We start from the raw sequence: 16,850 nt of genomic DNA on the forward strand, positions 1-16,850 counted from the left end.
CGTCCGGAGACTAGTATTGGCCCCACCCCCTTCCTCGGCCCCGCCTCCGTATGGCCCCGCCCCTCTTCCTCGGCGTCCGCCCGGCCCCGCCTAGACAGAGAAGTAGTTGAGTAGAAGCGGCGGCGCGGCCGGGACCCGCCCGGAGGGAGCCAGTGGCGGAGCCATGGCGGGCGAGGAAGACCGCGGGGACGGGGAGCCTGTATCACTGGTGACCGTGCGGGTGCAGTACCTAGAGGACACCGACCCTTTCGCATGTGCCAACTTCCCGGAGCCGCGCCGGGCACCCACCTGCAGCCTGGACGGGGCGCTGCCCCTAGGCGCGCAGATACCCGCCCTGCACCGCCTGCTGGGGGCGCCGCTCAAGGTGAGGGGAGCCGGAGAAAGACTAGGGGCGACTAATGGTTCAGGGTCGGCTCCATGAAAACTTTTGGGAGCCTCTCGAGGAGAGGCTGAAGCAAGCGGGTGCGCTCCTCGGGGAAAGATTTGGGCTGGGCACCCAAGGTCCTACGTTGCCCGGCTGGTGGGAAACGCATTTCGAGTTGAGGGAAACTGAAGAAGGGAGATGAAAGCTTGTACTCTGCGGCACCCAGGCTGCCCTTCGAAATGAGGCCCACCTGGGGAGGCGCTCGGGGTCCGCTCCCTGCCCGCCTGCTGTGCATGGGGGGGTAGCCTGAGCGTTTGGGTGGTAGCGGTCCTAGAAGACGCATCTGAGGATGGACCAGCTTTCACCTGCTTTAGGTGAGGTGGGGGCGGGATCACGAGGAGGGGCGGGCCCGGGGCGGGCCACTGGAGGTGTCTTGAGGCAGGATTGGGTCCTGCCGAATTGAGTGTTGTCCGTGGCGGGTGAGGCCCATTGCCGGCGGAGGTGAGACCACGGGGTGAGGGGAGTTCCCTGGAAGCGGCCTGGTCCGGGACATCCTGAGCGCGGGAGGCTGCACTGGTGGAAAAGCCCTTTAAGTCACCGCCCCCACCATCTCCGCAGACGCCGCCGGCCGGGGGCTGGAAGGGAAGGAGAGATCCGGGCTAATTTTAAACCGTCGGCCTGCCCTAGTTTGCCTGCACCCCAGAGTCTACTCGTGCATGGTGCCGGGAGAGGCCCTTTTGCAGATGGCCCGCCCTACCTCCCCTCCTGCTCGCCGCGCTCAGCCCCCCGCAGGCGGCCCTTTCCGGCGCACTTGGTTTCCGGGCCAGGACTCTGGAAGGCACACCACCACCTCCCGGGGTGCCTCGTCATCCAGTCGGCACCAGGTGGTGAAGTGAGAGTTAGTGGAAGTGTCCTCCCTTGCTCCCAGGCTTAGCTGGGCGCCGAGTTGCGCAAACTTGCCCCCTGGGCCTGGGGTCTCCCCTGGAATGTGCCCCAGGCGCCAGGCCCCCAGCCTGCATTCCTAGCGCTGCGGGCCTGCCCCGCCTCCGGGCGCGGGCGGGAGAAGCGCTGAGACTCGGCCTGGGGAGTGGCGCGTGTCTGAGCAGAGCTCAGGCTTCGAGGACAAGGATCGAAGATAGCAGCGCATTGCCCTCTCCAGACTTTTGTTCTGCCTCTGTCCTCTCCTTGTTCTGCCCTGTTCAAAGGAACAGACCGAAGTGGACCTGAAAGAAACACCTCCAGCCAGAAGCCACCTCCCATTCAGATTGGGCGCTGGGGAGAGAGGTGTTCCTCAGTTCAGAGGAACCTGAACTGAGGCCAGGTTCCTGCCTCCAGACTCCTGGAACTCCTAGTACTGAAATAAGCCTGGAGCACGACAGGGAACATAGTATTCCTCCCATCCCCCGCCACTGGAGAACACAGCTTAGCCCTAACACCCCTTCTCCAATTAGGGGCAGGTTTGGAGAATTACCCCTTACCTCTCCCTGTCATTTAGAGACCCATCACCACCACCCCCTCACCAGGTGCTCTGCCCTCTGTTCTCTGCTCCCTAGCTGAGAGCTGGGATTAATATGGGTGGGTGGGTGGGTGTGTGTGTGTGTGTGCACGCGCGCGCGTGTGTGCACGCGCGCGCTCAGTTGTGCCCAGCTCTTTGCTGAGAGCTGGGATTAATATGGGTGGGTGGGTGTGTGTGTGTGTGTGTGCGCGCGCGCGTGCTCAGTTGTGCCCAGCTCTTTGCGACCCCTTGGATTGTAGCCTGCCAGGCTCCTCTGTCCATGGCATTTTCTAGGCAAGAATACTGGAGCAGGTTGCCATTTTCCTACTCTAGGGGATCTTCCTGACCCAGGGATCAAACCCTCATCTCTTGTGTATCCTGCATTGGCAGGTGGATTCTTTTACCACTGCTCCACCTGGGAAGAAAGCACCAGGATAATTTTTAAGTAACCCTCACCTCAGTCCTTTCTGATCTCCCCACTTTCATGATTACCCCCTGAGGACTGCCATATCCCCCACAGGCAGGATAGGGGGGCCCAGACACTGGGTTACCACTGTGCCTGGAGCCAGGACTCCCTGGGGCTGGCATCTCTGCCAGGAATGGTCAGATGCACTGTGATGTGCATATCCCAAATATAAACTGTGACCACAGCCCCAGAATAGAAGGCCAGAGGAAGAAGGGCTGAGAATAGGGTAGGGGCAGGGACATCAGAGAGCAGGGCTCCTCCTCGTAGGAAATGTCAACAATTGGTCCCTCCCCTAGTCCTGGAAGTGGTGCCCCAGGGGCACAGACATGACTCAGGCCTGCTTCCACAGCTCTCTAGAGGGGAGAGGTGGCCCCCAAACCCAGGCCTCCCCATCCCAGGCTGTAGAACAAAAATAAGAGGCTCACTGCTTCATCCTCTGCACAGTTGTCCAGTAGGAGAACAGTTCACAGCCAAGCGACCTCTGCTCCCATCCCCCCAACTCTGGGCACTGACCCCCTTCAACCCTGCAGACCCTGCCACATCCCTGGGAATGGACAGAGGCCCAACCCGCTTTCTCTCTCTGGCTCCACCCCACACACCCCATTGGGCAGTTGCTAGCCTATACAGTTCCCCCTGAGGGCTTCCTTTTTAAATGTTCAGAGTTTTCAGGTCTGAGAAGGCCTTGCTCATTTCCTCCCAGTCTAGGAGGAAGCTCCTGGCCACAGCCTCTGACTCATCTCCTGGCCCTAGGGAGGAGGAGGGTGGGGGTGTGTCCAGGCAGTGCCTTGGGTCATGTGTAGTGTCCCCAGGGGAACTCAGGGGATCTGTCTCCACTCTGTGCTGGAGCCCAGGGGACCCTGCCTCATCCTCTTTACCCAAAACTGCCCAGTCCCACCCTCCTTGCTACCCTTTGCCTTTCTGGGCCTGCCTCTGGAGCCCTTCCCTGATATCCCAAGGCCCTGCCACATCTGGGATGGCACAGACTTCCTTCCCCCTGGGCTCCAGGTAGAGGGACCTGGGTACTGCTCTGACCCTGATGCGAAGGCCAAAGGGGCCCCCATTCCTAGCAGCAGAGATGGCCCTAGAAATCTGTTCATTCCCAGCAACTTTGTTTCCCCATCTGTGGCTAAACATTGCAGGGGAACAGGTGTGGTACTTGTTTCCTGACCTTGCCCCTCCCTACTCCAGCCTCAGTTTACCCCTCAGGAGCAGCTGTGGCAAAGGGGCTAAAGTGTGAACCTGACCTACTGGGACAGGGACCCATGTGGCAGGGTCCCAGAGGATTCTTAATAAGATGGGGTGCTCTGGTGATCAACTGAGCCCTTTGGAGATCTTTTCGGGAGACTGTAGAATATTGTGATGTGAGCCTGAGTCATGGTCTCCCCCCAGCTTTCCCTGGGGCCAGCATGTCCAATTTGCTGTTCATTCTGGGCTGCAGCCTGGTAAGGGACCCCATGAACTTGGTCCTGGCAGAAGTAGGCCCTGTTACCCCAGCAGGTATGATGTGTGTGTGTTCATTCGTGTTCCCTTGCCGGGACTGGGAGGACCAGTTTGGGGTATTTGCACAGTTCAAAAAGCTGAGGGGCATTCTCCAGCCCTTGACAACCTCGCAGGCTCCAGCCCTCACTCCACCTGCCCCCACCGCCCCAGGGTTCCCTGGAGCACTTCCAAAGTCCATGAACCCAAGATCAGTTCAGGGAGCCCTGGTACCATTCTTGATTCTGCAACCTGGGGCAAATTCACAGAGTTTCTGAGCCTTGGTTTCCTCACCTGTAGAAGGATTATCAGGAGAATCAAGGCACCAGGCAGCCCAGTATGTTGTACAGAGAAGGCATAACAAATGCAGGCTCCCACCCTCAAGGCCCATTCTTGTCATCTCATTCAGGAAGCCAAAGTCCAGTTGGAGACCCAAGATAAAAGGGAGGAAAGAAAATTACATGTCAGTATCACTGATGAACATAGATGCTAAAATCCTCAACAAAATGCTATCAAATAGAATCCAACAACACATTAAAAGGATTATGCACCACAATCAAGTGGGTTTTTCCCCAGGATGCAAGGATTCTTCACAAATCAATCATGTAATACACCATATTAACAAATTAAAATAGAAAACATCAAAACACAGAACATCAGAACACAAGGTCTTAGGAAAGGAGAAGAAATGGATAGTTAAATTATTTCCTAAAACAAGAATCCTTCAGCATGTAATTTTCACTTTTCTCCATCTTACTTGGCCCTGGCATTCTCACCCAAATATACTGTTATGAAAAATATTGGGGAGTAGACACCATGGTCCCCTAAGCTTGCCCTTGAATGTAAAACCACATGTGACAAGTTGGTTTGGGCTGCCAGAAAAGCCTGAGTCCAAGGAATGAAGAGAAAAATGGGCAAGACAGAGGTAGGAGATTTAGAGGTACAAGCTGCTATATGTAAAATAAGTTATAAAGACTTCCTTAATGGCTCAGATGGTAAAGAACCTGCCTGTAATGCAGGAGACCTGGGTTTGATCCATGAGTCAGGAAGATCCCGTGGAGGAGGGCATGGCAACCCACTCTAGTATTCTTGCCTGGAGAATCCCATGGACTGAGGAGCTTGGCGGGCTACAGTCCATAGGGTCGCAAAGTGTCAGACATAACTGAGTGACTGAGCATGCATGCTTGCATGCACAAGAATATATAGTACAGCACAGGGAATATAGCTAGTATTTTATAATAACTTTAAATAAAATATAATCTTTTTTTGTTTTTGGCTGCACTACGCGCCTTATGGGATGACCAGTGGTTGAACTGGGGCCCTCAGTAGTGAAAGCTTGGAGTCCTAACCACTGGACCACCAGGAAATTCCCAAGTATAATCTTTACAAATTGTGGATTACTACGTTGTACACCTGAAACTTATACAATATTGTAAAATCAGTACCTCAATAAGAATAAGCAAATAAGTAGAGAAAAGTGAGCTGGAGCTGGGAGCCTCCACCCCAAGGCAAACATCAGAGAAGTGAGGAAGACAAGTGCCCTGGAGGCAGTCCGAGATATGGGTCTATGCTCACCCTGTGCTGACCCAAGCACTGTCAGCAGGGACCAGAGTTTGGGCTGCCTCCAGGCTGGCCCAGCCCCAGGGTGCAAGAAACAAGGCCCAGAGGGTTGGCGCTCAGAAGGTGACCCCAGGAAGGGGCCAGGGCTGTGAGGGACAAGCAACTCCCAGCTGGCAGGAAGTCTCTGCTCTTTGCAGCTTGCCTGACCCCCCCCCCCCCGACTCCATCTCCCCAGGACAGGCAGGGGAGATGAAGGGGGGGGGGCATCATCCTAGGGGCTCTGGACCTCCCCCCAAGAACTGGGGCCTAGGCAGGCTAAGACAGGCGAAGTGGCTGGAAGAGCCATGGCTATCGTCACAGAGAAAGGGGCTCATCTGAGGAGGCAGGGGGTGCTGGAGCATTCAGTCTTCAGGACCCTGCCCCAAAGGGACATGGGCATCCCAGGGTTTCTGAAAGGAAAGGGCCATTCTCAGCTCACAGAATTAGAGCCTGGATGTGTGCCTGCAGGAGGGGAAGAGAGCTTTCTGTGGGTATGCTCACCTGTGCACAGCCAGTAGCATGTGTATATGTGTGTGTGTATACACCCTGCCTTACCATATACTTGGGTGTGTGAGCTGCTACCAGGCATAATCTGCTCACCCCTCCGGTGTTTACCTTCACAGTCTCCTCTCAGCACCCGAGGCGGCTGTGCTTCTACATTTATTTGTGACCTTTTTCTGAGTCAAACCTGCCTACCTCCCCAACAGAGTTGGAAGACAGGGAAGGCAGAGGCACTAGCTTGTTCCCTGTTGTGTCCTGAGTACCTAAAACCAGCCAGGTTCATGAATATTTGAATGAATGAGCTCTTCTACATGTGTGTGATTTGGGGGATCTCTGAGCGGAGGGTTGTGGCTTTGGGGTCCTGGAGTCCTCCAGTCCAAAGTGGAAGGAGATATGGCTGTGCCTGGCTGGGGGTGGAGTAGGGTGGCTGCTGAGTCACTGTGTGGGAAGAGGGATCAGGAGGAACGTGGGACTGCCCTCAGCTGAGCTGGTCCCAGAAAGTACCTCAGCCCTGGGGCCTTGCCTCTCCATTGCAGGGCCCATTCCCAGTAGGGCCTGGAGAGGATGACTCTGCTCCCAGGGAGGGGAGAGAGGCCAGGCCCGCCCAAGGCGCCCAGGGGAGGGCAGGCAGCCAAGCAGGAAGTGGGACAGAACAGGCTGGAGTGTTTGTCCTATGTCCCATGTCCCACGCAGGAACCCAGGGAGGGGGGGTGTCACCCAAGGGCCTTACAGGCTCAACTGCCAGGAAGGAGCCGGGTCAGGCTCTCAGGCTTGAGCAGGAATACTAAGCGGAGGCAGGACAGGGGCAGGAGCCGGACTCCCTTAACCCCATGGGACCGAGGGCAGCTGGAAGCCTTGGGCTGGGTCCAGAGAAGGGCAGGGCTGACAGAACAACAGGACACATGTTGAGGTTGACTTGCCCAGTAAGATGGAGACCAGAAGACGCCCTGCCTCTCCAGAGCTGGGCTTTCCCTGGGCCTCTCAAGTCAAGAGAACTTAGCCGAGCCCTGCACACTGGCATGGTGCTGTGGAGGAGGTGGCGAGCAGAGGCACAGTGCTGCCCTCAGACTCTCCGGAGTCACCTCACTAGGCTTCTCTACCGGCATTTCTCAAGGGGCCAAGCATCCTGCCTGGTGATGGTGGTGGTCCCAGTGGTGATGGTGGGAAGTCAGGCTCAGGTGGGTGGAAGGCATGCACAGTGAACTCATGGAAGGAGCATGTACTTTTTGTTAAACTGCAGGTTCCAGGGACCCACTATAGGCTGACTGTGAAAGTGAAAGTGTTAGTCCCTCAGTCATGTCCGACTCTTCGCCATCCCGTAGACTGTAGCCTATCAGGCTCCTCTGTCCGTGGAATTCTCCAGGCAAGAATACTGTAGTGGGTTGCTATCTCCTTCTCCAGGGAATCTTCCCGACCCAGGAATCGAACCCAGATCTCCTGTATAGCAGGCAGATTCTTTATCGTCTGAGCCACCGGGGCAGCCCTCAGTAGGCTGACTGAGTTACACCCTAAAATCTGGTGCTTAATAGGCCTCTTGGAGGCCTCTGAGGTTTAGCTAGGACCGTGGGGACTGTCTGAGTCTTTGCATCGACTGAGCAACTGAACTGAACTGTGGGGACTGTAGCCCATTTGGGGATAGAGCAAAGACCCTCAGGCCTGGAGGGACTGGGAGCCCTTCTTCTCACTGTCTTGACTTGGGGTGACACACATCCCTCCCTGAGCTGGGTTTGCAACCTCCCAGCATTCTTTTTTTTTCTCCCAGCATTCTTAACACTTTCTCCTTGGACTTGAATGCTTGTGGCTACAACTTATCACCCCACAGAGCTGTGAACTTCCTTGAAGGCAGGAACTTCCTCCTATCTTGTCTCCATCCTCCTTCCTCATTCACGTGCATTAGCTCAACAACCATTTAGGGAGCACTAGCTGTGCCCCAAGTGTGTGCGAGGCTCTGCAGATGTCGTACGGACAAGACAGACATGATGCCTGGACTCAGAGTACTCCTGGTTAGTGGGGAGGGATCCTAGTGCCTAGGATGTGCTGATGCCATGTGGAAGGCCTCAGAGGAGGGTCCACACGAGGGCTGGAGGGATTTGCATAGCAATGGCTAGAGGAGTCCAAGAAGGCTTTGCAAAAAGGCATTATCTGAGAATTCCCTGGTGGTTCAGTGGTTAGGACTCTGCATTTTTCACTGCTGAGAATGCGAGTTCAAACTCTGATCGGGGAACTAAGGTTCTGCAAGCTGCACGGACACAGCCAAAAGAAAGCATTATCTAATCAGAAACCTGAAAAATTGGGTAGATGTCAGCCACAAGAAAGCTCTTTGCATGCGTTTTGCACAGAGTAGGCCCCAAGAGAATGACTGCTCAGGGAATGCATGGCTGCAGTGCAGGCCTCTGCCAGTACCCTGGGTGGGGAGGTAGGAGGTCATGGGCTCTCCATGAATACCCCTGCTACCTCTTCCCCAGCCCTGACAGCTGGTCCCTTTGCCCCCAGCTCGAGGACTGTGCCCTGCAAGTGTCTCCTTCTGGATATTACCTGGACCCTGAGCTGTCCCTGGAAGAGCAGCGGGAGATGTTGGAGGGCTTCTTTGAAGAGATCAGGTCAGAGCGGATGGTGACAGGAAGGCGAGGCTGACTCCCACCCTTGCCGCCATGCTGGAGGGGCTGGCTCATGGGTCAGCAGCCAAGACACCTGATCTCTAGCCAGGGCTGTGGGTCACCTCCTGCTGCCCAGGGGAACTGTGCCAGGGGAATCCCAAGGCCTGGCCAGTGTTACCTGCCGCCTGGGATGGGAGTGGGGGCTCACCCACATTCCTGAGATGCCTGCGTTCACACAAACCCTCCTATCTGGACAACTCCTGGGCTCGGAGAACAGTTGGCGAGGAAGGAGCTGGGCCAGGGTTGGCATGCAGGGAGGTCTTTGGTTGCCTTGGCATGGATGGAGGGACCCCAAGGAAAGGGCTGAGAACTGCTGACTGGGCTACTTGATTCCAGCAAAGGGCGGAAGCCTACTCTGATCCTGCGGACCCAGCTCTCCGTGAGGGTCAATGCCATCTTAGGTGAGTGTGTGAGGATATCAGCATATCCAGAAATTATACCCCCTCATACACCCCGCTTCCCAGTTGGCTCAGTTTCTTTCAGGCCTGTGCTGGACAGTGAACAGGACAGATGAGAGACAGGATGTGTTTCCCCTCCCATTCCTGTTCTGACCCCTTCTCCCAGGGCCAGGGCAGCTGCTAGACTGTGATATATGTTGCCCAGAGTCAGGGAGTTGTGGTTGTGTCCCAGTAGAAGAGAGTGTCTGTGTCCCCTTGAGATTTCCATGCCCACCTACCCCTTGCAGAAAAGTTGTATGGCTCCAGTGGTCCTGAGCTCCGCCGCTCCCTCTTCTCACTGAAGCAGATCTTCCAGGTGAGGCTCAGAGGTGGGTCGGAGGTGGGCATCCAAACTGATCCACACCCCCCTAAACTCCTCCTTGGTGCCCCCAGGAGGACAAGGACCTGGTGCCTGAATTCGTGCACTCTGAGGGGCTGAGTTGCCTGATCCGTGTGGGCGCTGCTGCTGACCACAACTACCAGAGCTACATCCTCCGAGGTCAGCCCCACCCCTCTCCCATGATTCCCGCCTTCAGTGACCCCTTACTGACCTCTTGTGCCTGTGTCCCCAGCCCTAGGCCAGCTGATGCTGTTTGTGGATGGGATGCTGGGGGTGGTGGCCCACACTGAGACCGTGCAGTGGCTGTACACACTGTGTGCCAGCCTGGTAAGTGGCCTTCCACCCAGCCACGCACCCTTTTCCCACTGTCTCTCTCTGGCCCTTAGTTTCCTCAGCACAGTGGGCTGGAATGGAGTGTGTCTGTGGCCCCTCTAAGCCTCAAAGGCAGTTCAACACCTGGTCCTAGAGATGGCTCTTTCTGATTAGACTGTCCTCTCTGGGTCCAGCCCCCCCCCCACCCCGAGCCCTTTCCCCTCCCCACCAGGAGCCAGCACAGGTCTGGCCCCAGCCCCACTCACACGTGGTGACCCCTCCCCCTAGTCCCGCTTGGTGGTGAAGACAGCCCTGAAACTGCTACTGGTGTTCGTGGAATACTCTGAGAGCAACGCACCGCTGTTCATCCGTGCAGTCAACTCTGTGGCCAGCACCACGGGTCAGAGACTGTCCCTCCCTTCTCCACTGCTGGGAACCCTCTCTCCTCCTTGTTCCCACGTGACCTTTCCCCTTTCTGGGTGCAGGTGCTCCTCCATGGGCCAATTTGGTGTCCATCCTGGAGGAGAAGAACGGCGCTGACCCAGAGCTGCTGGTGTACACTGTCACCCTCATCAACAAGGTGGGATGGGGGACTTCCCTGGTGGTCCAGTGGCTAAGGCTCCATGCTCCTAATGCAGGGGCCCCGGGGTTCAATCCCTGGTCAGGGAAGTAGATCCCACATGCAACTAAGACCCTACACAAAGAAATAAATAAAAACAAATATTGTTTAAAAAAAAAAAAAAACAAGGTGGGATGGCAGAGCAAGGGGGGAACCCAGGGCCATCCTGGGCCGCTCAGTCTCTTGTCCTCTGATCTGCATCAGCTTCAGCCTTGCCCTCCCATCCCCACCCTCCAGACTCTTGCCGCCCTCCCGGACCAGGACTCCTTCTACGACGTGACGGATGCACTGGAGCAGCAGGGCATGGAAGCGCTGGTCCAGCGCCACTTGGGCACGGCGGGCACGGACGTCGACCTGCGAGCCCAGCTAGTACTCTACGAGGTGGGCTGGGCCATCAAGGGCTGGAGAGGAGGGGAAGGAGAGACTGAAGGGGAGGGAAGAGAGGAGGCGCCGTTAGCCAGGGCCCCACCCCATCGACTTGGGCCTCAGCCACTCCCTTCTGGGCCCAACTCCGCTAGAACGCCCTGCGGTTGGAGGATGGAGACCTCGAAGAAGCCGTCACAGGTGGGCGGCGCACCACCCGCCGAAAACCTTCCTCAGAGGAGGGCAAAAGGAGCCGCCGATCTCTAGAAGTGCGCTCCCCGGAGCCTGGGTAAGAACAAGCTACCTCGGCCCCTGGGGAGGGTTGGATCAGCCAGGAGTAGCCCTGCCTCCTGACAGGCCACACCTCCAGCTCCACAGGCCCCGCCTCTCCGGCCGTCTCCACCGCCGCCGCCAGCCCGGTCCTGCCGACCAGCCCCACCTCCAGCCCCGTAGGCCCCGCCCCACCTCCAAGGCCCGCCTCCAGCCCCGTGGGCCCTGCCTCTGGCCTCCACAGCACCTTGAGCCTCTTTCCTACCATCTCCGTGGCGCCCTCATCCGACAGCTCCTGTGAGAGGAGCGTCTACAAGTAAGCAGGGAGATACAGGCGGTCACGGGAGTCTTCTCTCCAACTGTCCCTCCTCTCTGCGCCCCTCCACGGGCCCTCCGCCTCCTCTGCCCAAACTTCTCTGCCAAACGCGTGCTTTCTCTTTCTTTCCAGACTTCACCAAACTGCTCCCGTTTGGTAAGTGACTGCTGGGGGGTGGGGTTCGGCTCTGACTGGACCTCGTCCTCCTGAGGCTTTTCTTCATCTCTTTCTGGCATTCCACCTGTATGGTCAATGTCATCTGTCTCTCTGCCCCCTTCTGTCTCAGTTTCTCTGTAACTGTCTGTGGCTCTCTCGTTTCGCTGTCTTTGTCTTTTACGGCACCCTGTCCTGCGTCATGTCCGTCTCTCCTCTGCATTTCCAGTTTCCTCGCATCATGCCTCCCTAACTCCCTCCTATTCCCTTTGTGACTGGGAAGGGACCCCTGATATCACTGCCCAGCTGTGTGTGGGTGTGAGCAACTGGGTGCTGTGGGGTGGAGCAGGCACCACAATTACCATTTCTTCCTCTCATCCACCCCCCCCCCCCACCCAGGGCCCCTGAGAGCCCACCTGTCCCCCAGGTCCCTACTGGGGAGGCCAGGCTGGAGTAAGTACAGAGGCCAGCCTGCCAGGCCTGCCATGTGCTCAGGGCTTCAGCATTGCTTCCCCCAGCGGGGGTTCCATGTGCCTGATGCAGCCAGAGCTGGGGGGCTGTCTCAGACTTATACCTCCTCAGATACCCAAGGACTAAGCACTGGAAGACAGTTCACTGGGGTCATAGAGGTCCCTGTGCTTTAACCATGGCACCTTAACAGCTTTGATCAGTGATGAGGATGTGAATTCCCAACCTGGAGCCGATTCTGGATCCTCAGTCCAGGATTAGTGCTGGGAGGGACCTAGAGTGCTACATGGTGTGGAGGTGGAGGAGCAACCTCTGTCTAAGGGAAGGACAGAGACTGAGTGCCAGCAGGGCCAAAAGAGATGGGATCACCTTCATTATGTCAACGTAAACTGAGCACCTGTCATTTACCGGACCCCTCTTCTGGGCATCAGTCAGGGCTCTTGGAAGCTGCCAGACCTGCCAAGGGAGGGACAGCCTGGTGTGGCCATTGGGACAGCTAGCCCCTCCCCCTGCTCTAAGGGTCCTTGTCTAGAATCAGAACAGTGAGCATGAACAACAGCAAGATTGCAAGTTAGATGTCACTTAGGACTTTTCCCATTTGTTGACCTAGGAGTACTGGGTTGTTAGTGACCTCCCCAAATGTGGAAGACTGAATGGGGACTGCCCTTGGGCAGGTCCCGGTCTGCTCAGCGCATGGACTGTTCCCTGTGTGTCTGTGTGCTTGCAACTAGGGGCAGTGGCCAGGGGCCCAGCAAGGCATGCGCACCACCCTGGGCTGGGGTATGTCAGACACGCTCACTGACAAGTTCCTCCCCCCAGAGCCCGGTTCCTGGAGAATGTAGCAGCAGCAGAAACAGAAAAGCAGGCTGCGCTGGCGCAGGGCCGGGCAGAAACATTGGCCGGAGCCATGCCCGATGATATCGACGGGCGCCCAGGTGAGTAGGTGGGTAGGCAGTATCCACCCACGTTGCCCTATTGCTCTAGAGAAGACATGACACTGACAGCTGCTTCCCTTTGTCTAGACACCCAGGAATCACGGCCCTCTCAGGAACCCACCCCTGCACCCAGGACACCCCAGAGTGCTGCCCCCCGAATCCTGCTGCGTGCCCAGCAGAGCCTTGAGCCAGAGCCCAAGGAGCCATTGGCCCCACCAAGCCCCAAGGCTGAGCCTGTGTGGGAGCTCCCTGCCCGTGTACCCAGGCTCTGCATTGGGGACCTGGACTTCTCAGATCTGGGGGAGGATGAAGACCAGGACATGCTGAACATGGAGTCTGTGGAGGTGGAGAAAGGGATCCCACCCCCACCGCCCCCACCACCCCTGCTCTATGGAAGCCTCCCACCTCCTCCGCCTCCACCTCCACCACCCCTCAAAAGCCCCTTCCCACCAGCCCCACCCCCACCCCCTGCTGCCCCTCTTCCCCACTCGGCACCTGATGGCCCTGCCCTCCCCACCAAGAGGAAGACAGTAAAACTCTTCTGGCGGGAGCTAAAGTTGGCTGGAGTCCGTGGAGGCTCTGGCAGTCGCTTTGGGCCCAGCCCCACCCTGTGGGCCTCACTAGAGCCTGTCTCAGTGGATACAGCCCGGCTAGAACACCTGTTTGAGTCCCGAGCCAAGGACATTTTGCCTTCCAAGGTAAGCACACCCTCATCTGCAGGGTAACCCCAGGGAGGGAGAGAAGGTAGCCAGAGCTCAAGGGTCTGAACTGCTGGGGAAACTGAGGCAAAGAAAGGAGGAGGAACTTGTCTGAGGTCCTTCAATGAGGGTTTAGCCCATCCCTAACTAGCATCTAAGCCCATCCCAAGGCCTTGCACATCCCAGAGCCCTGGCTATGGGGTAATTGCACCATTTGGGGCACTGAGAGTGGGGCCTTGGTGTGACCTCTTAGGTTGTTGCCCCAGTTAGACTCTTTCCCAATCTTATACTGCCTTTCCCCCGATGTCAAAGAAAGCTGGTGAGGGCCGCCGTACAATGACCACAGTGCTGGACCCCAAGCGCAGCAATGCCATCAACATTGGCCTAACCACACTGCCGCCTGTGCACGTGATCAAGGCTGCCCTCCTCAACTTTGATGAGTTTGCCGTAAGCAAGGATGGCATCGAGGTAGGGATACACAGTGAGGGGTGTGGGGAGCTGGGCCCTCTCCTTTGGTTGATGGCCACTTCCTGTCCCTCCAGTGGTGGGCATGGGCTTGGCATTTCTGCAGAGCAGTCCTCAGACTGTGGGACTGCCCCAGATGACCTAGGGAGGAGTCAAGGTCAGTACCCAAGGCCTCAGGCCAGCACTGAGTGGCCTCTGTGGGGCGGTGGGTGCATTCTCAGAAGCTACTGACCATGATGCCCACGGAGGAGGAGCGGCAGAAGATCGAGGAGGCCCAGCTGGCCAATCCCGACATACCCTTGGGCCCAGCCGAGAATTTCCTGGTGACTCTCGCCTCCATCGGGGGCCTGGCGGCCCGCCTACAACTCTGGGCCTTCAAACTGGATTATGACAGCATGGAGCGGGTACCTGGGTCATGGGACGGGACAGGCAGTGGGACAAGTGAGCATGATGACCGTGTAGTCTGAATCCCTCATCTCCCCTACCAGGAAATTGCAGAGCCACTGTTCGACCTGAAAGTGGGCATGGAACAACTGGTGCAAAATGCCACCTTCCGCTGCATCCTGGCCACCCTGCTGGCTGTGGGCAACTTCCTCAATGGCTCCCAGGTGAGTTGAGAGCCTATGATGGTGGGGACTGGGACTCTGGAGCCAGCCAGGCCCAGGCCCAGGTTCAGACGGGATCCTTTCAGAGCAGCGGCTTTGAGCTGAGCTACCTGGAGAAGGTGTCAGAAGTGAAGGACACGGTGCGCCGACAGTCACTGCTGCACCATCTCTGCTCCCTGGTGCTCCAGACCCGACCTGATTCCTCTGACCTCTACTCAGAAATTCCTGCCCTGACCCGCTGTGCCAAGGTCAGCACCTGACAGAGGCTTGACTAAGGCTGGTCATGGCATGAGGGAGCACCACTTCTCTCCCTCTCTCTGAGTGGGCTGCCGGGCCAGGGCTTGCTCAGGCTCCAGGCTTGTGTGGGCTCTGTCTTCTGCCAGAAACACTCTTCTTTTGGCCTGGCTACACCTACTCAGTTTGGGGTCTGTTTAGCTGCCACTTATCCCAAGAAGGGGCTTCCCTGGTGGCTCAGATGGTAAAGAATTTGCCTGAAATGCAGGAAACCCAGGTTTGATCCCTGGGTTGGGAAGATCCCCTGGAGGAAGGAATAGCAACCCACTCCAGTATTCTTACCTGGAGAATTCCATGGGCAGAGGAGGCTGGTGGGCTACAGTCCACGGGGTCAAAAAGAGTTAGACATGACTGAGCAGCTAACACTTTCACTATCCCAAGAAACCTCTGTTCCCTACTGTATCACATGGACTTGCTGGAATCTTGCACGAGACTGTGAGCTTTTGGAGGGTGGGGGTTGGATCTGCTGTTTGCTCAGGGCCCAGGCTGACCATCCCAGCACAGAGGCAACCTCAGGCAGTGTCTTTCTGTGGGGGGACTGCATGTTACCCCCTGCTTTTCCAGGTGGACTTTGAGCAGCTGACTGAGAACCTGGGGCAGCTGGAGCGCCGGAGCCGGGCAGCTGAAGACAGCCTGCGGAGCCTGGCCAAGCACGAGCTGGCTCCAGCCCTGCGTGCCCGCCTCACCCACTTCCTGGCTCACTGTACCCGCCGTGTTGCCATGCTGAGGGTCGTGCACCGTCGTGTCTGCAACAGGTGGGGGCACTGCAGACAGAGGGGGGACCGCCACCACCATCCCTCAGACCCCAAACAGGACTCAGCCCTCCTCTCCATTCTACACCTAGATTCCATGCCTTCCTGCTGTACCTGGGGTACACGGCGGAGGCAGCCCGTGAGGTTCGCATCATGCAGTTCTGCCACACGCTGCGGGAGTTCGCACTGGAGTATCGGACCTGCCGGGACCGGGTGCTGCAACAGCAGCAGAAGCGGGCCACGTACCGTGAGCGCAACAAGACCCGGGGACGTATGATCACCGAGGTGGGTGTGCCTTCCGGTCTTGACTGCCACCCCTGTGGTTTTCTTCTACTCCCCATTCACCCCCTTTCCCCTCTCCAGACAGAGAAGTTCTCGGGTGTGGCTGGGGAAACCCCCAGCAAGCCATCTGTCCCTGTGGCTGTGAGCAGTGGGCCGGAAGAAGGTGATGCTGATAGTCACGCCACCATGAAGAGTCTGCTGGCCAGCAAGCCTGAGGTTGCCACACATGGCCGTCGCAGCAGAGGTGGGACCAGTGGCTGCTGGGGGCAGTGGGCTCTGGGGCCACTCTGGTCTGACCTTTTTACCTGGCTCTCACAGGCATGGTCCAGAGCAGCTCCCCAGTCATGCCTACAGCAGTGGGGCCATCCACTGTACCCCCAGAAGAATCTCCAGGCTCCAGTTTACCCAGTGACACTTCAGATGAGATCATGGACCTGCTGGTGCAGTCAGTGACCAAGAGCAGCCCCCGTGCCTTAGCTGCTAGGGAACGCAAGCGTTCCCGTGGCAACCGCAAGTCTTGTGAGTATTCCCCACATGCCCACTGCCCACCTTAACCCCATCAAGCCCCACCAACCCTGCTCTGTCTTGCAGTGAGGCGGACACTGAAGAGCGGGCTTGGAGAGGACCTGGTACAGGCACTTGGACTGAGCAAGGGTCCTGGCCTGGAAGTGTGAAGGTGCTGCCTCCAGGACACCTATCTGGGCCCCAGCCTGCAGTGCAGGAGACTATAGTGAGGAGGCACCAGAGCAGAATTCTGGGCCTCTTCTCAACTCAAGGGCCACTCTGTGCCCGTGGCCAGTGCCGTGAGCAGTATTAGCTGTGTATGCCTGTGTGGGTGTGCGTGTGCATGTGTGAGCTCCCTGGATGCTGGAGCATAATAAAGTTTTCCTAGCCAGTCAAGAGCCTTTTTCTTCCTTCAGGGTACCCACGACGCTGGCCCACAGCAGAAAAGAAAATCCCAAAGAACTGGCTGTTCCTGCCCT

The 16,850-nt window shown here is 57.4% G+C and overlaps 1 protein-coding gene across 3 annotated transcripts; it reads left to right on the forward strand.

Moving 5' to 3' along the window:
• The first annotated feature begins 93 nt into the window (after positions 1-93).
• Positions 94-16,767, forward strand: FHOD1 (formin homology 2 domain containing 1). 3 transcript variants are annotated; one of them, XM_020884892.2, is made up of 24 exons: positions 94-364; positions 8,395-8,501; positions 8,895-8,959; positions 9,244-9,311; positions 9,389-9,494; positions 9,568-9,662; positions 9,936-10,047; positions 10,133-10,227; positions 10,504-10,647; positions 10,785-10,918; positions 11,000-11,215; positions 11,348-11,371; positions 11,768-11,821; positions 12,656-12,771; positions 12,859-13,469; positions 13,782-13,937; positions 14,156-14,338; positions 14,423-14,542; positions 14,626-14,787; positions 15,398-15,588; positions 15,678-15,870; positions 15,949-16,111; positions 16,186-16,386; positions 16,459-16,767. In XM_020884892.2, exons 1-24 carry the CDS (start codon positions 164-166, stop codon positions 16,539-16,541), a joined length of 3,600 nt encoding a protein of 1,199 aa, XP_020740551.2. In that variant the 5' UTR covers positions 94-163; the 3' UTR covers positions 16,542-16,767. The 3 variants fall into 3 exon arrangements, with proteins under 3 accessions (XP_020740551.2, XP_070307268.1, XP_020740552.2); XM_070451167.1 differs by lacking the exon at positions 14,626-14,787; XM_020884893.2 differs by lacking the exons at positions 11,348-11,371; positions 11,768-11,821.
• The last annotated feature ends 83 nt before the right edge of the window (positions 16,768-16,850 follow it).

The sequence above is a fragment of the Odocoileus virginianus genome, chromosome 20 (assembly GCF_023699985.2).
Source record: "Odocoileus virginianus isolate 20LAN1187 ecotype Illinois chromosome 20, Ovbor_1.2, whole genome shotgun sequence".
Taxonomy (NCBI): domain Eukaryota; kingdom Metazoa; phylum Chordata; class Mammalia; order Artiodactyla; family Cervidae; genus Odocoileus; species Odocoileus virginianus.